At 42.0% G+C, this 25,828-nt stretch overlaps 1 protein-coding gene across 2 annotated transcripts in view; it reads left to right on the top strand.

Annotated features, from left to right (window-relative positions):
* The window catches only part of KCNK2 (potassium two pore domain channel subfamily K member 2), a 152,662-nt gene that overhangs the window by 16,598 nt on the left and 110,236 nt on the right, over positions 1–25,828 (top strand). Inside the window, exon 1 of one of the 2 annotated variants that reach the window (XM_048493963.1) lies at positions 23,773–24,132. The exons of the other annotated variant lie outside the window; for it this stretch is intronic. Within the exon in view, the coding sequence (XP_048349920.1) occupies position 24,132 (1 nt within the window). The 5' untranslated portion in view covers positions 23,773–24,131. Of the gene's footprint in view, positions 1–23,772; positions 24,133–25,828 lie in introns of those variants that run through there. 2 annotated transcript variants of the gene reach the window in all.

Raw genomic sequence — 25,828 nt, forward strand, 5'->3', positions numbered from 1 at the left:
TTACCATATGTATTTAACACTGAAGTTGCATAATCAATTAGTGAGGGCATCTGAATAGAAGTTGCCTGGCATTTTAATCCATTTAATTGTTTCCTGCAGAGAGACATCCTGTGTCTGGGTGGTGTTCACTAACCATTGTCTTAATTCCACTGTTTTTAAGTACTGGTAGCCAAATTTTGTTCATTTTCGTAGTTCCTTCCTTCCTGTTGAAATTGTCCACGTGCTTGTGGATTTCAATGGCTTCTCTGTGTAGTCTGATGTAGTGGCTGCCAGAGTGGTTCAGAATTTCTGTGTATTTCCGTGAGGTTTTTAAAAAATGTTGTGGGGTCATGTCTATGTCTATGTAGCTATGTAGATACAACCCCCAGAGAATTGCAGCACAAGGCTTTGAAGGCTCATAGCATTAGATCTTCAGATCTGTTTAAAAAACTGGAACAAACACAAAATGGCAGCCAGGAAGTGTTTTCAAAGGGGTGAATGTGGACAAATGAGGTGTTTTGAAAACATTTGCAAAACATTTTCAGGGACTTGTTCAGAAAGGGCCATGGTTGATACTGAATGTTTTTACTAGGTGATCTCTGATGTTCTACAGTTATAACCAGTGAAGTTTCTTTACCTACATGATGCAATGAAGGTGAAACAGGCTGTATAAATATGCATATATTTAGAATTTTTGTACAAACATAAATTCTTATAAGGTCACTAAACACAAATTCTTTAATACCATTCTCTTGCAGGTGGTCAGTTAGGGCTATAATAAAGCATTGCTAACACAATTTTTCTTCTGCCCCCAAATCTGTCTTAAGTTATGCCTATTTATTAGAAGTGATGGGGAGAATCTGTTGTTTCACCTTCAAACTGCTAAATATTCTCAGCTTTACAATTTTTTATTGAAGTCTGGTAAATTGCGCCAACTGCAAAGCTCAAGCACCAGCAAGAAACAAAATAAACTTGTGGATGTATACAAAGTGCACTGAATAAGATACAAAAAAACATGCCCAAGAGTTCCCAAGTTTCTTCGTAATACCTATGAAATCAATTACCAGGCCATGAGATAAGGTACAGTAACTGATACCTCATCAGGTAAACAGCAGCTCATACATAGATCATGCTATGGAAATTGATGACTCATGAGCAACCAAGAGCTTATTTGTTCCTTTTCCAGTCAGGGATGGATATGCTGGGAATACTGTAGCTAGAGCCAGATGTGATTCTTTATATATGCTCAGTTGTGTGATGGATGTTTAATGCTGCCATTTATAGTGCATGCTTATTCAACATTTTCAACATTCTTAATTTAATATTTATGCATTAAATAGGCATGTCAATTAAAAAAAATAAAGTGTCTGAAGTACTGAAGCATATGATAGAGCCACATTTCAGAGTTAAATGTACTCATTACATGACAAGTAATGAAACTGATATTTTATCTAGGCAGCCAGTTTTGTATAATTTATTTCCACATGTTCATACCAAGGAATCACTCAAGTCACCATTGACACATTCACATCTAAAACATGATGTTTCACACATAACTCGCAGATCAATTATTCCAACAGGGGAATAGAGATTTTTGACACACAAGTTAAAAAAAATGTGTCTAACATTGTTGAAATAAAGAGATGGCTTGTCATTAGAGATTAAACCAGCTTTTTTCCTCTGGAATAATTTTAACCACTCAGCTGATGGGAGGTTTCTTTGATCCTATGTAGACAAAATTAATTCATCCTTTAATTATTTTGTTTGAATTAGGTTAGCATGAATTTTCTGCAAGTTGTAGCATCCTGTCAATTTGTCTGTTTAGATGAGAAGGTAACATTAGTACATTCATTAGGCTGAATGTCAGTCAAAAAAATTATAGAACCCTGTCAGTTTGAATTAATTTATGAATAGTTCCAAAGGAGCAATAATAGTGTGAAAACACATGGGGAGGCACAACCATTCACACTTGCTCGGTTTTCATTGCAATTGTGCAGAATACATTCTGCATGTCGTGACCTAAACTGAGTTTGTGCATTCTAGAAGTTCTAAAGATGAACCAGATCTCAAATAAAGCTGGGTGGGGTAGTATTTATGGATTCCTTTTCTAGTTGTCTGAAAGGAAAAGAGGCACTGGAAGAAACAGGCTATTTCAGCCTATTCAGCCACATTACATATGTTGTCTTGTGCTAACATGACTTATAATCTCTTGGTCCATTCTACCTATTCAAGACTCTAATTTCCAACCATGACTGGCAAACCAAACAGTGGTTTCAGATTATGGTGAGGCAGCAAGAAGTTAATCACAGCTTGAAAATCCAGAAGCCAGAAAAAATGTTGATGAAAAACTAATAAGAGAAGGAGGGAATTTAAGGTTATACACAGATTAGAAGGATTATGTGGGAGTATTCCTGATTGCCAAACCATGGTCTAACTTGAGCTATAGCTTTCTGATGTATTTTATGCCAGCCTTGGCCACCTTCAGGCAATTTCTACCAGAGGCATGGGCCCTTGCAACGCACCCCCCCCCCCACACACACACCACTTATCCTGCATGTATGATCGTGTGTGGGGGTGGTCATAGCACAGAGACCTGTGGGGGGCAGAAAATGCAGAGGCCGCCATCCCCGCTCTGCCCGACGGAGCGCGAGAGCCAGTGGCACCGAGCAGGCCGCCACCACTATCCCCCTTCTGCCTAACGGAGCAGGCTGTCGCCTGCTTGGCACAGTTTTCCCGTTCTTGGCACAGTGCACAGCACGAGAGTTGGCAGCACTGAGCAGGCTGCAGCCGCCATCCCCTCCTCCAGGCACCTTTGGCTCCCTTGCCAGCCCCTGCATGAGGGGCTGGCTGCGCGCCTCTCAGGCAGAGGCCAGCCGAGGGGAGCCAGAGGAAGCTGCCAGGTGGCTGCCACCTACACTACAACCAGGTATGTGTGTGTGGGGAGGGGCGTTTTTGTGCCCCCCACATGACCTGGTGAGGGTATGCCTGGGGTGGATGTCCCCGGATGTCCCCATTGGCACTATGCCACTGATCTCTACTCCTCTCCAAGGAGGCTTTTCAGTGACATGGGGAGCCTCCCTGCTCCTGGGAAGCCTCCATTGATTTAATGGACTTACATCACCAAAAAGGTGGCATAAGTCTAAAGGCCTGGCTGCCAGCATAACAGGGGTGATGGCAGGAGGAGGGGTGAATAACATTGGTTCCTCCCCAGCCACTGTCATCGTTATGCCATCGCCTGCGGTTGGCAATTTGTACAGTGGTAGATACAATCCCATTCACCCTATAACTACATATTAAATATATGTTACTGCCATTTCATCATGTGGTTATGCTGTTAAGCTGTAATCCTAAAAACCAAGTTACACTCTTGTGACTTCAGCAGGCTTTGACAAGTGTAACTCTGTTTAGGATTGTACTGTAAGCAACTAGTTAATATGACGAGGAGGAAAGTGGAACAGGTTGTGAGGTGCTGGGAGAAAGCCTCATCCCTGGAAACAGCTTTTGTGAAATATTTTGCACAACTGGAACTGCTTCAAGTAAAATTGTTCTTTTGCTGTTGCATGGCAAAAGCCAATCTTCTGTGTGCAATCAAACGTGTAGATTTGTCCATGCAATCAAAAACCTTGGCTTCTGTGGCCTTATTCAAGCCACATTCAACTCTCTAAAATAGACTCATAGGCTCATTCCACACATGCAGAATAATGCATTTTCAAAATGCTTTCAGTGCTCTTTGAAGCTGTGCGGAATAGCAAAATCCACTTGCAAACAGTTGTGAAAGTGGTTTGAAAACGCATTATTTTGCCTGCGCGGAAGGGGCCATAGCTTCCTTTCACTTGTCCTCATGATAACAAAACTTAGAATCAAACGAAAGCCTTAATCTAGAGTTTTAACAACAATACTGTCCCAATTATATATGTGAAAATATACAGCTCTTCTGCCAGACTTTAAGAGGCATTGTAAAAACTGAGAGCATAGTGGAAGAAAATTATTAGTATTCTGGCTGTTAGCCTTATGCTCTAAACTCAGGCCACATTAACAAAACACTGACAGAAGAAACACAACAGTTAATTACTAAAGAACATTAGCAATACTTTTTGGAATTGGGCCCATGCACCATTAGTTTTCTTTGAAGGATATAATTTCAATTCAAATCAGCAATGAGATTTTTCTGCTATACAAATAATCCATAACAAAGGCAACATCCATCAATTCACATTTCTTCCCTAAAGACACACACACAACTCTTATGAACCCTAAGAAAAATCCTATATCTCCATCCAAACTTGGAGGTAGTGAGCTGTGGTGCTGATGTGGCATCACCCCCCCACTCCCAAAGATGCTTCCTGGCAGTGTGGGGAGGCTAGCAAAACAAAAAGGTCTCCCTGTCGCCAAGAAGCTGGCAAAGGTCTCAATAGACTTACACTACCTTTTGGGTGGCTTAAGTATGAGGCCCCTACCACTGGCATAAGGCAGTGAATGGGTGGGAGGAATTGAGCCAAACCGGGAACCCACATTCATACTGGGACAAGCAGTCTTAAAATTAGATGGGTTCCATGTCATATACTGCTTTCAAAATCAATTCTAACACCTTAAAGAGGACCTGAAAACAAATGCATAACCAATGAAGCTGTTTCAGGATGGGAGTAACATGGCTGTTTGTAAATTCACAACTACCTCTGTTTCTGTGTTTAAAGCACAGGCCGTTTCCGCACGAAGGCGGAAGCGGCCGGGTCGGCGTTTACGACGCCGACCCGACGACGCTGGGACTGTCCGCATGGAGGGTCCTGGAAACAGCCGGGAAGCCGGAGCCACAGAGCGCCGGCTCCCAGCCAACCCGGCATGTCCCCGGGCCTCCGGCGCGTCGCCGAGGCCTGGGGACACGCCCCCTGGCCCTGCGTGCCTGCTCCAGCGGCGCAGGGCAGGGGGGCGTGTCCCCAGGCCTCGGCGACGCGCCGGAGGCCCGGGGACAAGGTAAGTGCCAGGTGGGGGAGGCGTCGCGAAGCCGCTGCCGTTCGCTCGGCAGCGGCTTCGAGGCAGCATTTCCCCAAAAAGAGCACTTCCAAGCGCTCTGGGGAAACGCCGGCTTCGCGACAGGCGGGCGGCGCGAGGGCGGCGCGGCTGCGATGCAGCTGCGCCCCCTGTGCGAATGGCGGCCTGGAGACGGCATTTTTACCGTCTCCAGGCCGCCATTAATTGCCCATGCGGAAACGGCCACAGTTTTTATTCTAGCACAAACTGAGAAGACATCAGTTGGATCCCACAGAAGTTTTGAATTTTCCCTAGAGCAATAGTTTCAGATCCCAGGAGAGTTTATTTCAGGGGTCACAGGACCTAAAGGGGCTAACAACCATATGGGTCTGGAGGCTGCTGTGGATAGGGAGGTGGCGATGAAATTTTTTGCCATGTCTGTAAATGCATCTCCACTGACAGGTGATTTTGGCTCTTTCCCCCTCCACAAAGTAGCCTCCTGATCTACATGAGTATTAGTCCACGTAGGTCCCACAACCCTGGTAATAAACTTTCCTGGGGTCACCAGAGACTGTGGGGAGAAGGAGAATGTATGAAAGATCTACAATCTTTGTCTCCATAAATCCAGCTCTGTGAGTTCATATGAAAATGTTAACGTGTTATTCAAATAGTTTTGAACCCATGAAATGTAATTTGTTTTTGTAGTATATTTTAAAGATTGAAGAAAATTACAGTGCCATCCTAAACCGTGTTGTACCCTTTGAGGACAATGGACCTACAAGAGAGTTACTCTGCTCAAACTCATTCATGTTTGCCATTTCAATAGGGCTAACCTACAAATGATGCCCTCAGTGAGGTGATTTAGTCCCTCCAAACCATTTTGAGTAATACTATACTATGTAAATAATTGTTTTTCTTTTCATTGAGTGCATAGAACAAATACATCCACCATGTCAAATTTTCTTTTGCAGTCAATGGACTACACTTAAGTCTTATTGACTTTAATGGAATTCAGGTTAATTGCAACCAACTCATATTGATTTTCAATTAGAAACTCAAGTTGTCCCAATTAACTTTTAACTTTTCTTCATTGTCAAATAGATAGGATGTTTTTTCATACACAAGATATTTTTCATGCACTCATAGTGTATTACACCACCTGTTTAATAATAGAAGGATGTAACTATGCATAAAATATCTGTTAGTTTTAAATCTAAGTTAATTTTTGCTGTATAGTAAAATATTGAAATATTTGCTAAAAAGAGTGAGTACATGATAATTTGCAGTGGCATCATTCTGCATCCTGATATCAATGAGCCTTTGATTTATTTCTGTCTTGGAGCAAAGATCAAATCACTGCCATTAATTTCTCTAAGATAATTTACTGTGCCATCCTAAGAACATTTCCCTTAAAATGCTTTCCTTCCAAAAATTGGATTTGTATTTGGTTGACTTACTGAACCCAAAGTGTGCTCACCAATGGCTCGTCTTTATCCTGGAGAGAAGTGACTAGTGGGGTGCCACTGGGTTCTGTCCTGGCCCCAGTGCTATCCAATATTTTTATCAATGACTTGGATTGTGGAATAGAGGGTTTGCTTATCGACTTTGCAGATGATACCAAATTAGGAGGGGTAGCTAATACCCCAGAGGACAGGGTCTGAATTTAAAATGACCTGGACAGATTGGAGGGCTGGGCAAAAACTAACAAAATGAATTTCAACAGAGATAAACATATGATACTGCACTTAGGCAGATAAATGAAATGTACTGATATAGGTTGGGTCACAACTGGTTTGACAACAGTACATGTGAAAGGGATCTTGGAGTCTTAGTAGACCACAAACATAACATGATTGACCAAGAAAGCCAATGCAATTCCGGGATGTGTCAGTAGGTGTATAGTGTCTAGATCAAAGGACATAATAGTACCTCTCTACTCTGCTTTGGTCTGACCTCACCTGGAATACTGTGTCCAGTTCTAAGCACCACAATTCAAGAAGGATATTAACAAGGATATTGATGAGCTGGAACAGGTCCAAAGAAGGGGGACCAAAATGGTAAAAGGTCTGGAATCCATACCGTATTAGGGGAGACTTAGTGAGATGGGTATGTTTAGTATGGAGAAGAGAAGGTTAAGGGGTGTCATGATAGTCATGTTTAAATATTTGAAGGGATGTCATGTTAAAGAGGGAGCAAACTTGTTTTCTGCTGCTCCAGGGACTAGGACAAGGAGTAATGGATTCAAGGTACAATGAGATTCCACCTAAACATTAGGAAGAACTTCTTGACAGTAAGGGAATTTTCACATTGGAATACACTGCTTCTGATTGTAGTGGCATCTTCTTTGAAGGTTTTTAAACAGAAACTGGATGGCCATCTGTCAGAAACTGGATGGCCATCTGCCATCTGTAAGTTCCTCACCAGAGACTGTTGAGAAAACTCAGCAATGAAGGAATAAGAGGGGAAGTCCTCCTATGGATTAAAAACTGGTTGGGAAACAGGAAACAAAGAGTGGGTGTAAATGTGTGCCTCACAAATGGAGAGATGTCGGGAGTGGTGTCCCCTAAGGATCCATTTTGGGGACCAGTGCTCTTTAACCTATTCATAAATGACCTGGAAGTAGGGGTGGGTAGCAGGCTAAAGCTTGGTAGATGATACCAAATTATGTAGGGTAGTGAGAACCACAAAGGATTGCTAAGAGCTCCAAGCTTAACCTTGATAAATTAGGGTGAGTGGGCTAAGAAATGGCAAATGCAGTTCAATGTAGCAAAATGTAAAGTGATGCACATAGGGGCAAAAAATCCAAACTTCATTACATACACGCTACAGGGGTCAGTGCTATCAGTCATGGTGATCAGGAAAGGGATTTGAAGCGCCTTAGTTGATAGAAGTTCCATGGGAATGTCAACTCAATGCCGGCAGCCAAAAGGCCAACTTCTATGCTGGGGACTATTGTGAAAGCAGAATTGATAATAAAACTGCAAAGATTGTCATGCCCTTATATAGAAAGCAGTGGTGCGACTGCACTTGGAGTACTGTGTCCAGTTCTGGTCGCCGCATCTCAAAAAGGATATTGAGGAGATAGAAAAAGTGCAGAGAAGGGCAACCATGATGATTGAGGGACTGGAGCTACCCTCTCTATGAGGAAGAGGCTGCAGCATTTGGGACTCTTTAGTTTGGAGAGGAGACGTCTGAGGGGGGATATGATTGAAGTCTATAAAATTATGCATGGGGTAGAAAATGTTGACAGAGAGAAATTTTTCTCTCTTTCTCACAATACTAGAACCAGGGGGCATACATTGAAAATGCTGGGGGGAAGAATTAGGACTAATAAAAGGAAACACTTCCTCACGCAACGTGTGATTGGTGTTTGGAATATGCTGCCACAGGAGGTGGTGATGGCCACTAACCTGGATAGCTTTAAAAGGGGCTTGGACAGATTTATGGAGGAGAAGTCGATTTATGGCTACCAATCTTGATCCTCTTTGATCTGAAATTGCAAATGCCTTAACAGACCAGGTGATCGGGAGCAACAGCCGCAGAAGGCCATTGCGTTCACATCCTGCATGTGAGCTCCCAAAGGCACCTGGTGGGCCACTGTGAGTAGCAGAGAGCTGGACTAGATGGACTTTGGTCTGATCCAGCTGGCTTGTTCTTATGTTCTTATGTTCTTATGACTGCTCTGATTGTGAATTCCTGCATGGCAGGAATGCAGGAACTTGGTGGCCCTTGGGGTCTCTTCCAACTTTATAATTCTATAAGCCTCCGTGAACAGACCTGAGAAGGATTCTGAGTAGACCTGCTTAGAATTGTATTGATCAACATAACGGAAGTTTAACCAGTCATTGCAATCTTTTTAGTTGGTTTTTTAAAATCTAAGCGCCACAAGTAGAGCTTGTGGTGTTTGCTTGCTACATAGGTTTAATCAAAATACCTTCATCATGTATCAGTGACAACATTCAGTCAATAGCTGCAATTTTTATATGATCATATCCCTGGAGGAGAAATCAACAGAGTTAACAGAGTTTAAGAGAAAAGTTTTCAGACTTTTTCTTTCCATCCCCATAGAGAAGCTTGAGCATCACATCACCCTCTATCCCACTGTACTTGTGTGTTCAGGCATTATTGTCTAGCTACTGAAGATCGTCTACATTCTATCTATCACAATGAGTAGGATTGGGGAAATCCAAATAAAAATATTTTCTCTGCCATGAAGCTCGAGGGTGATTTTTGGACTCATCACATTTTAAAGCCAAAATGACCTCACAGAGCTCCTTATGGACCAACAAGATTTTTTGGTATATGACTTCGAGAGTCAAAAGGAGCTTTGTTATCTGGGAAAGGAAGTCTTTGACTCATGAAAACTTATACCGCAAAAAGGTACTACTGGACTCAAATCTAGCTGTTTTGCTGCAGACCAACCCTGTTACCCTCCTGAAATTGACCTTACAAAATAAATGTCAAGATAAAATGAAGAAATTGAGAACAATGTACTCTACGCTGAATTCCTGGAAAAAAGCTGTGATGAAAATATACTAGATCAGTGCTCTTCATCTTGTTTGTTGGAACCTTCAAGTTTGTCGCAGAACACCCCAACGCTGAGTCACCCATTTGGTAATTGTATTTTAGAAAGATTTGCTGCTAATGTGCATTTGTACAGAACAGGAACACTATGTTTCCTGCCCATAGTGAAATGAGACAGGTCAGTGTTGGAAAGGATTTTTTTCTTAACAAAAGTAGAGGTCTTCCTGTCATGTGATTAATGTCACATTACTTTCTTCACATATTTGCAATTCATTGATTCCGGTATGGCAATATGGGTGGTTAAAAATGGGTCCTAAAATGAAATACACTGCAGTAGATAGACAGGAATTGAGAAAATCTGCTTTTCAGTTTAGGAAGGAAGGCAGGACTGAATGATGTTTTTCTATTCCATGGTGAACAGGTAACTGTTGTGGTTCCAATGTTCTTTACAGTACTTTATTTGTTGGATCAAAAATATTTATCCATTTAAAGATAGACATAGAATCCAATTTTCTCCTGCAATAAAACTGATATCAAAACTTTTAGTTGAGTTTTTAAAGTTTCTTTTTAAAAGTATAACATAATTTATGAACTTTTTATCACTATTCCAGATTTTTTCCAGACAACAAAAATTCAATTTCTTCAAACCCTTATCACAAAACTTAATCAAAATAGTTCTGGGTATTCTTCGAGGACAAATAAATAATCGACAGACAGATGGAGATATTGATCCTGTCTTTTGAGAAGTAAAATACAGGTCTAGATAAATCCAGTACTCTATAACTGCCCCTTTCCCCAGAAATCTGAAAAATTTCAGCTCTATTAAAGTCTATAGGGAAATTTTTGAGGGGGGTTGCTATTGTTCAAGGCAGAGACAGCTAATTTGCAACAAAGCTGTAAGTATCTCTCCTTAGAAGAACTTCCTCGTTTGGTGAAGTTTAATGTACCATGTCAACTGGCATAATTCAATGAATGCCAATGATAAAGCAGGTAATTTTTTAGAAAATTGTTCATATAATTCTATATTATAGTAGTCAGTAAATGATTAATCAAGTAGAAACAGTCCACTTGTCTGACAGCATCCCTATTCCAATTACATAATCAGTTATCTGTTACCTTTTCCCCTGTAACTCTATGTCTGTTGATGTTGTCCCACAATGTATTGTTTTTTCTTCTACCAGAGCTAAATGCTGGTCCTTCATTCTACTCCAAGATTAGGAGACTATAACCCATATTCCACTCCAATTCCCTTCATCTATTCCAACATTATCCACTCAACACATTTTATATCCCAGGACTGCGTATATGTTATTCTACTTTGATTATTGAGTGCTTGTGTGCCCATATTATCCCTTAAATAAAATTATTAATTTTGTTTTGCTCTCTTGTAGATTTTGTGCAGAAGCTCACCTTGGTATACATAAGCAACAAAGATCTCAGGCTTGCCAACCTTTTGCTAAGCCAAGAGTCTGTTCTAATTAATCCCACTCTAAAAGGGACAGACTCTCACCATTTTGGGTAACAAAATGCTGGTGCTTCCACATACACTTGGAAGCAATGTCATTGCACAGGGGGTGCTGATCACTCCCCCTCTCTTCCCCTAGCCTGTTTCTGCCCCCCCCCCCACCAATTAGTTGATTGTTGGTAGCAGGTGAACCAATTGATGGGTGGTTGCCTGGCATTACCTGCCAATTGGGAACTCTGTAAATAAATAATAAATATAGATGAAGATTGGGAGACAGGTAAAAACTAGGTTGTTGGTGGTTAGATTGGAGAGCAGGAAGCAGGAAAAGTTGAGAATGTGAGTGCTTTTATAGAAGGGAAAGGGGAAATAGTGGGGTATGACATGAGATGCCTCTTCAAGTCATTGCAGTCCCCCATTTGTTTCCAACTAATCTAGTCCCCCATTTGTTTCAAACTAACCTAGACTCAGTTCAAGTAAATTCAGTACACCAGACAAATTATAATCAGTCCATGAAAACCTGTAAACAGTTCATCCAGATAAATGTGCTTAGAACTAGAACCATGATGCTGGCAAATAGGATGCCTGTAAGCCGTCTTGGAAACAAGTAAAGAAAAATATGTCCTGACAATATTAATGGTGACAACAAATTCTTTTTGAATTCTAAAACAACTTCCCACTCACTGGACATGAATAAATCAGACAGTTATGAGAGCTGGAAAAAATTATAGTTCAATTAAGAGTGACAACTGATCAGTATGAAAATAGATGGGCACATGTGAAAATGTTTATCTTATAAATTGTTGCTGTGTGAAAGAACCATTGCATAGCTGCTTAGCAGATAATTTACCATGCTGTGAGCAAGATATACAAGTGGGTGTGATAATTACTTTGATTGAGATTTTAGTTAATGACACCTATGACTTTTTTCTTTTGCAACCAGGCAATATTTATCCACAGGAAAATTTCATGACTAAGTAGAAGTGTAAACATTTTTGACATTTATTCATAGAAGATTACGCATGATTTTTTTTCTTTCAACACCAATTGCTACTGTGAACACCTCCTTTTAAGACTCTTTCTCATAAGAATGAGATCTGGAAGAAAATTGGAGAACCAGGTTATTGATATCACTAATACATTTATTGACTGCCGAGGAAAACTAATACACATGCTGTTTTCTGGCTTCATAGCTGACACTAAAATTTACATTAGCTAGTCGTTGCCCCCACAGTTAGTGATCCTAGGGACATTGCTTCTCTAGATGCAGGGCACGCCTAATCACTCATCTAGCTGCACGTCTTCTCATCCTTCACAAGATTTATGTGCAATCCTAAAAACACTTTTCTGGGACTAAGACCCATTGAACAGACCTCAGAAAGATTCTGATATGATTTGTCTAGGACTGTACTGTTATTTGTGCTGTTTTCACAGTGGCTTTTAAACCATATTGCCTCCATCTATTTCATCACAACCTCAGAATATTACAGTAGCTTATTAAGTGTAACCCAAGTTATTCTTTCAACTTCTCAGCAGATTGACTTACTAGCAGGGTCCCAGACAATGTTTTAACCACTAATTTACAGTATCAACATCATGGAGAGATGCCAATTCAGCCAGTTCCTTTAGTAGCTCCTGGCATTACTAAAGATTACTAGGTTGTGAGTAAGACCTACACATCACAGAGTTGGGTCTACCAAAGAACTAGCTCTGGTTGAACAGAGGTACATGAACATGGTGTTTTTGTCCAATCACTCCTTATAATGGTCAGGTCCAATGGAACAGACACTGATCTCGTGTGCAGACACATGGTTGACTCTGGATTTCAAAATGAGAGTTTTAGGATTTTTTGATATCAAGTGTGGCAGAGTTTCAGTTCTATGGTAATTGTGTGATAAAACCAGATAGAAAAAAGGCCAATAATGCAGTTTTAAGCACAGTTACATCATTGACTTCAATGGAATCTCAAGACTATATATACTTAAAACTACACTATAAAATTTGGTTTGAAAGTCTACTGATTTCCATGCCATGTTATTATTTTGGGGTGCAATTTTCTATTTGTTCATCCTAGGTGTGAATAATTACAAAAACTGACAGAATATGAGTGTCCCATATGTTGTTCCTTGAGAATATTCATGTTCATGTAAATTAAATTCAACAATTTCTCTTTGTTTTAACAAAATGTTACAGTTAGTGGTAGATTTTCATCCTGTGAAATATATATTCCCAAAAGAATCTGGGTATCGAATATCTTTTCAACGAGTCTCTTGGTAGCATAACACCACAGTTATGTTTGTCTCTGCATTTTCCCCATGTTGTGCACTAGTGATGTTAGTAGCAGAGAGTTTGTTTGAAAAACTGAAATGAGGAAAAAATTGTAAATTCAGCTTAAACTCGATCCTTTCTATGTTTGTGATATGTTTTGTTAGTGCTTGCAGTTGTTTGCTTAATAAAGTTTAGAACTAATATAGTGTTCATACTTCAAACTATTCAAAGAAGAAATGCTGTCAAGTTGCAATTGACTCATCCATGGGGTGTTCCACACAAGAGACAAGCCAAGGTGGTTTGCCATTGGTTTGTCCACATAGTAACCCCAATATTCCTTGATATTGTCCCATCTAAGTACTAACAATGGCTGATGCTGCTTAGCTCCCATGACCTGACAAACCAAGGTTAAACTGGGCTATTTGGGCTATTTGGGTTCCTAATGAAATTGCACCTTCAGTACCTAACTTTTAAGAAATTCCTATTAATCATACACTCCCTTCTCTTTTAGTATTTTTAACCATGGGATCAAACCCAGTAGATCCCTAAGTTTACTGTGATCAGCTTTTGTAAACTCTAGAATGCATGTCTGACTATGCTTGGCTTCCATTTTCCACTGTATAACAAACTCCAGAAGAACTTGGTCACTCTCACCTAAGGATCTCACCCCTTCCACCCCATTGCCAGATTGTTACAGTTGGTTAAGATCAGATCCAAACAGCCATTTCCCTTGTTGCCTCTTCCATCTTCTGGACAATGAAATTGTCTGCAAGGGAAGTGACAAATTTGTTGGATTTTATAGTCTCAGCAGAGTTGACTTCCAACAAATATCAGGATAATAGAAAGTTCCCATTACTACTATATTCCCATTACTACTACACCGCCCAGAGCCCTACGGGGATGGGGCGGTATAATAAATTGAAAAAATAAATAAATAAATAAATAAATATATCTCACCTTTCTGAAAGTCTGCTCATCTGTTCCAAGAAGGCATCATCCAAATCTTCAGTCTGACTTGGGGATCTGTAGTAGACTAGACCCCCACAATGACGTAACTGTTGTTTTTCTCTCCCTTATTTTTTACCCAGATGCTTTCAACCTGGCTTCCAGGATTTAAGTCAAGAACTTGTTCACAGATATAATCATCCCTGACATATAGTGCTACTCTTCCACCTTTTCTGTTTGGTCTATTTCTCTGAAATAGGTTATATCCTTCAATTATTACATTCCAGTCATGAGACTCATCCTGAAACTCTCCAAGTATAACTCAAAAAAGAAAGCATGCAACACTTTATTATTTCTAAATTAACATATTACAGCAGTTCACCACTTGCAATGACTGGTTACAAATGAAATGAAATACAAATATTAAATGAATCTTAAATTAACAATCATTTAAAAAGAAATATTACTAGGTAAATACTAATCTAGCCATATAACTATTAATCATCAGGTGCCAAAGTTCATGTCTGGTCAGGCAGGATAGAGCAGTCCACATTAAGGCAAAGGCCATACAATCAGAAGGTCAGAGACAGAAAACAGGACAGCAGAGTCGAGCAGATTCAATGTCAGCAATAGGATCTGTAAGAGATACTCCAAGGAATAACAGAAAAGTTCTCTTGCTTGAGCAAGTAGTCAAAATTCCTGCAGCAGTCCAAGCAGGTACAGCTAAAACTGTTCATCTATTCCATCTTGGAGTCAAGTAGTACAGTCTAGGAAAGACAGCATTTTTCTCACACTGTATGCGTTAAGTGCCATCAAGTTGCTTCTGACTCATGGGCCTATTCTGCACGGGCCAACAAACATGGGTGTAGGAAAAACCCATTTGTGGGGGGGGGGGGACTTCACACATGTCCTGCCTTCAAAATGTGTCTGCCCCATTTTATTTCACCCAACCTGGAGTTTTTGAAAATTGCTAACTAGCGATTCTTTTGAAAACTCCTGGGTTTGAATCACTCCTGAGCAAATAGCCCGACAGGAGATACTTTATTTGCCTCCCTTCCACTGCATCATCCACAGTGAGGGAGAAGCTGTCTGCAATTGCCCAGCCATTCCAGGGAGGCCCCTTTTCTATTTTTTTTTAAATTTTGTGGGTTGCATCTGCACAGCTCTGCAGGTGTAGCTGGTCATATCATGGGACGATTTGCATGGCTATGGGGTTTCATCTCTGCATGCCTGCGTAGCTATGCATGTTTTGCTGGAAATTTAAAAAAGAGAATGAAGCATCTCTGTGAGAACGCATGACAGCAACGTGGATTGTTTCCATGGGCTTCAATCGCTGCCTGCACGGGATACATAAGAACAGGTAAATAGGAAAACGTGTGCCTTTATCATGACTATAACCCATTATACATTTGCCGTGCAGAATTGGCCATGGTGACCCAATGAATTGGTCCTCCAAAAGGCCCTATCATTAATAGCCTTGCTCAGGTCTTGCAAATTGAGAGCTTGCAAATAGAGTCAATCCATCTTATGTTGGGTCTTCCTTTCTTCCTGCTGTCATTAACCTTTCCTAGCATTATTGTCTTTCCCAATGATTTCTGTCTTCTCATTATGTGACCAAAGTATGACAATCTCAGTTTAGTCATTTTAGCTTCTAAGGACAGTTAAGGTTTGATTTGACCTAGAACCCACTTATTTAGGTTTGTGTTTTTTTTGGCAGTCTATGGTATGCATAACACTGTCTTCTAATACCACATTTCAAAGAAATCTACTTTCTTCTTGTAACTTTTTTCATTGTCCAGCTTTCATGCCCATAAATTATAATATGGAATACTTTGACAGGAATTAACTTTATTTTGGTTGCCAGTGATTCATCCTTGCACTTAAGAATCTTTTCTAGCTCCTTCATGGTTTCCCTTTTTTGTCTCAATCTCCTTCTAATTTCTTGATTGCAGTCCTCACACTACCAAGCTTATCGGATAAAATGGTCAAGTCTGGGGTAATACCTTTATACTTCCAAGGCAGTTTTCTGCTAGCCAGGTTGAAGATGGAGCAGTGAGCTATCTCTATATGAAGGTTACTCTTTCCATTAACTGAACAAGGTCCTAGAGCTTCTGATCCAAGTTCTTGATTTGACATGATGGCACCTGCCATTGACACACTTAACCTAACAATAGCAAGATTAGCAAGACTTCAATCTATATAAATAATCTACATTCTTTAGCATACTACCATTTTAATCTTAACCTAACCAAGGTCATATTTAGCAAAGCACAACTTCTTCAATGATACCCAGGACAGGCCATTTTATGGCAGGCTCAAAAGTTACAGCTAAATCACTATGGATTATATTTGTTTAATAGATAAAACCACAGAATGGATAAAACCACATAATTCAATATTTTAGAAAGTGAAAATGAAGTTCCCCTATGAGTTTCTAACCAGTTTTGATGGTTTGTTTGTAGCTGCACCCTATACATAATCATTGTGCTAATGCTGAAGTTAAAGCCTGCTTTCTTCTCGTCTGTTGATGGTAATCCTGGAACTAGGCATTGACTGCTTTGTTATAACTCATCTTTTTGTGCCTCATATAAATATTTCAGAAGTGTTTCAGAAGTACAGATGCAGTATCCATTTGGTCCAAAGTAAGGGTAATAGGCCATCACACCTGTTGACCATGGGCACAATCTTCTATATATATAAAAATATATATAAAAATCTAACAGTGTGTTTGTCCCTGATGGTCTCCCTCAGAAGCTGCTGGACGGATCGTCCCCAAATTTTCACAGGACGTCCCTTCCTGTTGCGGGCAGGTAATTGGACCTTCGAATTGCCGAAAGTCCATACCTGAGCCAGGTAAAACATCTTTTTCCTGGCACAACAGGCCATGAAGCTGTTTGTGTTTAACTGTCACCCTTAGAATGTTCGTGCAGTTTGTCTGTCTGTGGCCTGAGGGGTTGGTATGAGGGCTTAGAATGTTCATGCAGATGGGCAGAGGTGAGCAGTGAAAACAGTAAATAGGTAATACTGTTAGGTAATACGAGTGGAAGTGAAACACATACACACTTTGCCGTGCGAGACGTCAGGTGGGGCTCCCCCCCTCACACACAGGCAACTTTCACTCTCTGTGCCTCACCCACTGCTGCCACACAATACACATCCAGCTCATCCTCACACACCTCACTCTGCCCTCCCTCACATCCAACCACCACTTACCCACTCCCTTACCCATATTCGCCACAGCTCTCTTTTACTAAAAGCGAGCTGGAGTTTGCCTTTTTCTTCTAAGAAAATCCGCGAGGTGGGGGTGAACCAACACTACCGGCTCCGCTTCTTTTGCATGTGGCCCTTTAAGAACCCAGGGAGCTGGCCTCGATCTGAGTGCCTCACCACCTTGCCTCTGCTGCCAGACTGAGATAGCCTGCTTGCCCCAGTTCTGCCTTACCCAAGCCAGGACTGTGCGTGTCAACCAGCCTCATGGACAGTGGGATTCACACTCTGGACAGTTCCGCTGTGGAATGGGAAGGGTTACCTTATACTTAAAAAACAAGACCGCACCATATAACAATGTGCATTGAAAAGGGAAAGAGGGATTCCATTTGACCACCCCAAAAGGCTATGCAAATCACGGACCTGCATGGACATCTGTGTGGGTTGTGGACTGTGATGAGAAGGACAATTGCCACAGCAACGCATGGCTGGGCCCGCTAGTCTATATATATGAAAATCTATCAGTGTGTTTTTCTGCTGCCAGGTAATCTCCCAAACTACTGGAGCGATTGCTTTGAAATTTTCACACAATGTCGCATTCACATGCGGCCAGGTTTCCATACTGTTTCCACACCTCCTGTTGTGTACATGTCACAACTGTGCCAGTTATTGTGTACATGCCACACCTGTGATAGTTGGAACCACAGTTCTGTTCCGCAACATCGCCATCTGCTGGCCGTCAAAGCAACACCCTCTGATACAAGGGAACCAACCATGCCTTCCTTGAAAACCACTGCCTTATGGAGTGAAAGAAATGGGGCCTGCCATCTGCACATGGCCCACCCACCCTAGCGGAGGAAGGGGAAGGTGAGGGAGGGTCCAGGAGTTTGCTGGACCAAATGTTCTGAAATTTGAACACAACGTAGCTCATGCCTCCCAGCGTGTTTTACACTAGATAATTCGCCTGCAAGGGAAGGGAGTGAAAGGGACAGGACCAGCCACCTGCACATGGCCCACCTACCCTAGCAGAGGAAGGGGAACATTAGGGAGGGACCAGCCGGGTTGCCATGCAAGGGAACTGAGAGAGGGAGGGGAGCGAGGGGCCCCTTGCCCCTCCCCTCCCTTGCAATCATTGTGCAAAGACACATGTTCGAACCGTTCGCTTCCCCTTTTCTTTCTTTTCCACTTCACCAGACTCAGCCACAGCAACGTGCGGCCGGGCCCGCTAGTGATATCTAAATTACTTCACACTTTTAATTGCAACTATTTCATATTCTGAAGATTGCTTAAAGATCATTTTTTCAGACATCTAGGTGCCCACTGTGATGGATTAGGCTCTTATGGAGTTAAAGTGCAAAGGTGCAGTTAGCCAGAGCAAAACACCACAGTAACAGCCAGAGCGCAACCTGATTGGCTGGGCTGTAATTCTTTAGCTGGTAGCCACAGATAGGGTGCTCTGTCTGCTATAAAAGCAGGAAGAAGCCTGTCAGAAAAGGCTGGTTGAGGAATTGAGTCTGAGTGGAGAGACACACAGATTCAGGAGCAACTGATATTCCATTTAAAGAATGGCAGAAAGATATATCAAATTTTGTATGGAAAGGGAAAAAAACTTGGATTAAATATAAAATTGTATAAGATGCAAAGGAAAGAGGAGGATTGGGTTTGCCTTAACTGAAACTATATTTTGCTGTCTATTTTTTGGCTTGGTTGAACGAATGAGTTCTGTAAAAAAATAGAAGAATGTTGGAATTAGAGGGACATGATATAAGATTTGGATGGCATGTCTGTTTATGGTATGACAAAGTTAAAGTCAATAAGGATTTAAAAAATCATTGTATTAAATGTGCCATGGGACAAATATAGACCTAGGTTGTTTCAGAAAACACCATAATGGCTTTCATCACTGGAAGCCCTATACAGATGAGAAATGTTATTTGAAAATGGTGGTTAGCATATTGCGATACACTAGACTTTTCTCAAGGGGAATGCAAAATGAAACCTTGTGCTCTTTGGACCACCATATACGTCATGAATATTCCACTCTCCAGCTACCCTTGGCACCTTGCTCTGACTGACTGGCAAGAGCTAAAATGGGATTTCTGGGTAAAGAGGGAAACTGACTGTTGGGAAATGTCTTAAAGGGACAGGGGCTAGCTAAAATAACCTCCCCTAGAAGACTTAACAATGAACTAAAACCATGCTAACTATGGGGAAACTAAAGCTTAATGGAAAAATAACAGAAGCCTTTGTGGGAGCATGACAATTCCAAAACAGATCTTTTTATTATATTCTAAAGACATTATATTAATGCTGTGCAAAATCTATCACAGAGAGAACAAATGACTGTAAAATTATGATATCTGACATGTAGAGCCATGGACTCACCATAGACAAGCAAGCCACCATTTTTCACTTTTGCTGAACATTTTCAGCAACACTGTGGTTGTGATGAAAACGACTGAAAACAGGAATGTATAGCATAATGTGTTGTAGACATTTAAGGATTACTTGTACACATAGTATATTAATATACTATGCAAAAACACCTATTGATCATTAATATATTTGTTGCTGAACATGGCATAATGATAATGTTTAAATATTGATGGATGCTGCATTTGTCTAATGTTCTTAAAGTGTTTTTCACTTGAGGTGGTATTTCTTGCTTGCCAAAAATGTTTCCTCAACCATATGGTTTCTTAAGCTTCATCTTTATATGCATTTCCTTGAATGCATGTGACAGCTTAGGTTGGACTTTTGCAGAAAGAAAACACCAACTTTATTGCTTATGTAGCCTGTGAAAACAGTGAGGCTGTGATAGTTAATCTGTCTTACTAGCATTCTCATGGACTGAAGACTGCTTCATGCCACTTTTTCCATATAACTGTAAAAAGGAGCTGTAAGAAAAGATTTTTTTACACCCATGGGAGGAACAGGCAGTGTTTATACAGGGCCATTAGTAACAAACCTTTCAGAGGGGGAAAGGGGAAAAAAAGTATGGTGCTTTATGTATGCAGTTTTCCAGGCTCTAACGGAAGGGAATAAGGTCATATAAATATGTAGTGATGCCATTTCTATCTAAAGGCTCTACTACAAATTGTGGAGCTGTGTGGAAGCTTTCAACAGTGAATGGTATAGAAGCCAAAGTCTACACACAAATTATGGCTACATTCCTAAAGCAATTTACTCCAAGGCAGTGGCACAAATGGAAAATATTGTTTTACTGGAAGAAGGAAGCCTAGATGCACTTCTTTATACATACTTTTCTCCACCAGAGTCAATCTCATTGGAAAATGTAACAAGCTTGACATGGTCTCTTAAGAATTAATCCACTTGAACTCAAGAAATCTGAAGTCTGATGAGGGTCTGTTGTGCATTCTCTAGAGTAGGGGTGGCCAACCTATAGTTCTCCAGATGTTCATGGACTACAATTCCCATCAGTCCCTGCCAGCATGGCCAATTGGTCTTGAAATGGTAAGACCGCTGAGGCAAGTTCTGCAATCAGTCAGTAAAAACCTCTCTGGCATCATGTATTCAAATTTCAGATGAGGGAAATATGAAGCCAAAGCTTATATCTTTATGCATTGTAGGCTATATGCACCAATTGGGGGCATCTCTCTCTCTTTCTGTGTAAAGTGTTTTCAAGTTCCAGTCGACTTATAGCTGCTTTATACGGTTTTCTAGATAAGTGATTAAGCAGAATTGGTTTTCTAGTGCATTGCTCTGCAGACGCTTCCTGGAGGTCTCCCTTCCTAGTACTGATCCAACTTAGCTTCTGAGATGAGGCTATACTATACCATTCTACATCCCTTGCAGGCAAATAGTGCTCTGCAATTAGAAACTAGGAAATAAGAATTACTTTAAATCTAGGGCCATTCCTAACATACTATTTTTCTATGTGCATAGAGTTCTTTTTATGAGGAACGTATAAGCATTTATCATTTATTGCCTTTTATCATTCCTTACTCCAAGGAGTCAATTTGATGGTCCCGCTCCCCCATTTTATTCACACATGAAGCTGCCTTATATTGAATCAGACCATTGGTCAGAATTGTTTCTGCAGACTGGCAGTGGTTCTCCAGGTTAAGGCAAGATACTTTCATGTCACCTATTACCTGGCCTTTTTAATTGGAGATGCTGGGATTGAATCTGGGACCTTATGCATGCCAAGCAGTTTACCATTGAACCTTGGCTCCTCCTTACAACAAGCCTGAGGGCCAGTGACTAGCTCAGTTACCTAGCGAACTACTCCACTTCAAGTACACTTATTTTCCTTCACCTGAATAGCATTAGAGTGAGAATGCATCTGAAGAATAATGATCCACAAAAGAAGCAGCAAATTATTCTGACTGCAATGCTCAGCTCTTGGATGCATGGAGTATGGACTTAACAAACTGAATAAAACTTGACTTCCAGTCCTTTATGTGGAAGTAATGTGGTAGAATTTGTGCTTAAGCCAATTTCACATATTAGTACTTCAATCTTTTTGCAGTTTCCACATCTATATGCATCTGATGATGTAGGTTCCAGTCCACAAAAGCTCATGCCACAAGACATTTGGAGTTCAAAACTTGGTTGTTGTTTTTTCTGTTAGAGACCTGGCTGATACTTTGGAACAGGCTAGAAAAGGCACTTGATTAAAAGTTGGCCCTCTTCTCATTTGCTTTCTGACATGTGATACCATTCATATGTGCATGTGAGATCATATAAGATGCTGAAAAAGCCCCTTTAACATCTCTGGTAAAAATGTGCATCATTTCCCCCTGCTTCTAATTGATCACTAGAGTTGCTTTTCTTGCACTGACCCAGTTCAGAAGTTCAGTGACAGAAGAAAGGACTACTTTACAGCAAAGGTAAAGAAATCCATAGACTTTCAGTGGGCATGGAATATGTAGTAATTATGCTTTCCTGTGGTTTAGCAGAAGAATTCTTCCCTTTCTCTCACTTTCACCTCCCGTACTAATCAGTTTGACTCTCACAATTCTTTTACAACCACATTAATATTTTCAGATGTTATTCTGTTGTGGCCCTTTAAAAACGAATACTTTATTTCAGCATTATCTTTCATGGCTTACAGCCCAAATTTCCAGAGGTTCCTTCTGCTTGGCAATATGAGATTTTTATGCTGCTGTACCTTGCCAAGGTTAGACCTCACTTGAAGTACTGCGTTCAGTTTTGAGCATCACAACTTAAAAAGTGTGTCAATAAGATGGCAGGAGTCTGTCATATGGCAATGAAGTTGGTGAGGGGGTTGGAGACTATGCCATAGGAGGAAAGGTTGTAGGGGTTGGGAATCTTTATGTTGGACAAGAGAAGTTTATGAGGTGGCATGATTGCTACCTTCTGATATCTAAAAGGCTGCCCTGTGGATGATGGGATGGATATATTTTCAATCATGTTGGTTGACAGGACTCAGATTAATGGACATCAACTAGAACAAAAGAGGTTTCATCTAAATTTGAGTATGAATTTCCTGATAGTGTCTTCGATACTGGAACAGTTTCAAGAGATGGTGGATTCTTTGTTTTTGGAGGTTTTAAAGCATTGATTAGATAACCTATTTGTTGGGGATATCATAGATGTAGTTCCTATGTTGGGGAAGGGGTAGGCTAGATGACCTTGGTGGTACTTTCCAATTCTAAGATTTTTTTTAATTTGCCATCCCTTGAACATGTAGTCCTGACCTGGATAGCCCCAGGCAAGCATGATCTCAGAAGCTAAGTGGGGCAGCCGTGGTTACTAGGATGGGAGATCTCCATGACCTCGACGCAGGCAATGGGAAGCTAAACCACGGATCGTCGCCATAAGTCAGGTGTGACTTGACAGCAAAAAAAAAAAAAGACTTCTCACTACTTTGGCCAGGCTGACAGTAGTGGCTGGATGAAAAGGGTGTGGCTCTTCACTCAACGTTTGCAGCGGAGTTACTGGCGCCTTCCGTTAAGGGGGGCGGGAAGTGGAGCGGGATGGAGAATAGTGGCACCTGGACGACCCACCCTGACAGGAAAATGGCCAGAGACAGGAACACCCAGTAGTAACTGCCTTTTACCCAGAAGAAGTGAGCGCTCTTGTGCCAGACACAGCCTTAAGAAGGATGGCGCAGAAGGGAGCCCGCTGGACCAAGTGAATAAATACGCCTCGTCTTCCTTCTTCAGCCGCACGCGCCACCTGGGAAAGGACTGCGCGCTCTGCCCACAGCGCGCCGGACCCTGTTCTCTTCGGGCGGGCGAGTCTCGCACATCCCCAAGCCAGCGAACACTGCTGAGAGGGCGGGAGGGAGGAGATCTGAGGGGGTTCCTGACACATGCACACCTGGACTGGAGAGCCAGCCGCTTTGACCAGGCACCCAGACACCACAGCACCACGCACGAGAGGCACGCTCCAGGCGCTCCACACCCGCACACAAACACACGCGCGCGCGCGTACGCAGGCGGGCGGCTCACACCCCCCAGAGAGAGGGCGCGTGTGGAATCCGGGCTCCGCAGCCAAGCCTTTTAGACATTTCTTTATTTATTTGTGGGTGCCTTGGCGGTGTGTGCGTGCGCGCGCGTGTCTCTCTCTCTCTCTCTCTCCTCCCCTCCCCCTCTCCTTCTATCTCGGCGGTGCCTTCCCAGACCCACGCGCTGCTTCATTCTATCCTTTCGCTTCTTCCTTCCCCCTCCCCTCTTCTCCTCCCGTCCCCACCCCAATTTCCCCTTTGCTCTCCAAACTCTGCCTCCCCGAGCCCGGAAAAAATGCCTGCCCGTGAAGCGAGGAGAGGGCACCGGGTCTGTAAATAAGAAGTGAGTACTCGTACAATGGCGCGTCTCGCTGCCTTGGAAAAGGCTGCCTGGATCTATGCTGCATGCTCCTTTGCTTTGCCGGTGCATCCTCCTCGCTCGAGTGCAGAGGAAGCTCCCTCAACCCCACCCCAGCCATTAGCAGGGGAGCCCATTTTTGCCCCTTCCCCAGCTTTCTCTGCCTTCCTCGCCACCCTCCAGCCCAGTCCGGCCGTGCTTATTGCACGGGCTCTTCCTGCTGCATGCAACACCTTGTCTTATAGGCGTTTCATTACACTTGCATCTTTGTTCAAGGGGTGTGTGTGGAGCTTTGCTGGGGATATAGGAAAGGGGATGAGAAAAAGGTCCGGGAGATCCATCGAGACCAGCGCTTTTCAAGCCATTGCCATCCTGCTGGGCACAGGAGAGTTCTCCTTTGCAAACGAATTCAACAGCGTTTGTGTAGCGGGGACAGACGGACTGGTTTCTTCTTTATTTATATATATATATATAAATGGGGATCCGAGAGAGGCAGGGGATTTCTTTATTTCTCGTGATGTCTCTGAAACGTCAAAGGGTGGGGGATTGTCTCTGTCAGAGTGAAGACCTCAATGGGGAGGGAACAGGGGACTATGCTTGGCAAGGTGGATGCTTTTTAGACCGGCTGAGAAGGTGGATGGGGAAGGCTGATGCTGGAGCAGCAGTGTGTTTATGCCGTCATTGTGAAGAAGACAGCTCTTTCTCCTGCCACCTCTTCTGTCCTAGCTTAGCCACACGTTGCTTTCCCAAGGTGAATGGATCAAGAGAACTTGGAGACTGCACTTCCCCAAGAGGCCAGGATTTCCTTTGGAAGGATAGGCATGCATTGCATTGGAGGGGGTGGGGGGGCTGCTACTAGAAAGGAGCAAAATGTCCTAGTGAGTAGTAGGAGGAGTGGAATAAATTTAACTTGCCACCATTTTGGGGTGGGGGGAGAGATGACAATCTGCCAAGGAAGAAAAGCAAATCAAAGTGATAGTGGCAGCATTAAGCAATAAATGCAATGGTGGTTGCCAGTCCTAATTTTACTGCCTTCCACAAATACTCAACTTGATCCCCTGCCTGTTTAAGGTAATTTATATTCATTCTGTCAGTGCCTTGGCTCAACTGGCTGTTTGACATCATCATAGGAAAATCATCACCTGTAAATGGGAAAATACATTCAGTTCTGGTAATCAGCTCCAATTCAAGTGTAATGCTCCAACCATTGATTGTGGAATACTTCCCTGAAATGGATGGGAATCGTCCCACCATGGCGGGGAAATCTGATTGTAGCAGTGTTTTTGTCTAGAATAAAAGTTGAGACCATCACTGCACAGGAAGGAATTTTGTATATGAAGATGTTTCCTGAACTTCTAGCTTTCTAGGAGCTGAGAAACTGCAAGTAGATAACAGTGCTGTGCAATGAGTCATGAGGAAGGAGGTTTCTTATCTATGCCTTTTGCTACATTTGGCTATAGTTCATGTCCACTATGTTAATTAAATTTGCCATGAATGATTGCCTTCTTCAAAGCCTGTCTCCAAACCTTCATGCTTATGTCTCTTTCTAGGCATGGACGTGCTGTAATTCTACAGTCTGGCCTCTTGAAGAACAAGCTGTATGACACACAAGACTTGCTCTGTCACTCTCCTCTTAGGTCATATCTACCTTTCAGACATGTGAGGGTAGGAAAAAGAGGGA

The sequence above is a fragment of the Sphaerodactylus townsendi genome, linkage group LG01 (genome assembly GCF_021028975.2).
Source record: "Sphaerodactylus townsendi isolate TG3544 linkage group LG01, MPM_Stown_v2.3, whole genome shotgun sequence".
Classification (NCBI taxonomy): Eukaryota; Metazoa; Chordata; class Lepidosauria; order Squamata; family Sphaerodactylidae; genus Sphaerodactylus; species Sphaerodactylus townsendi.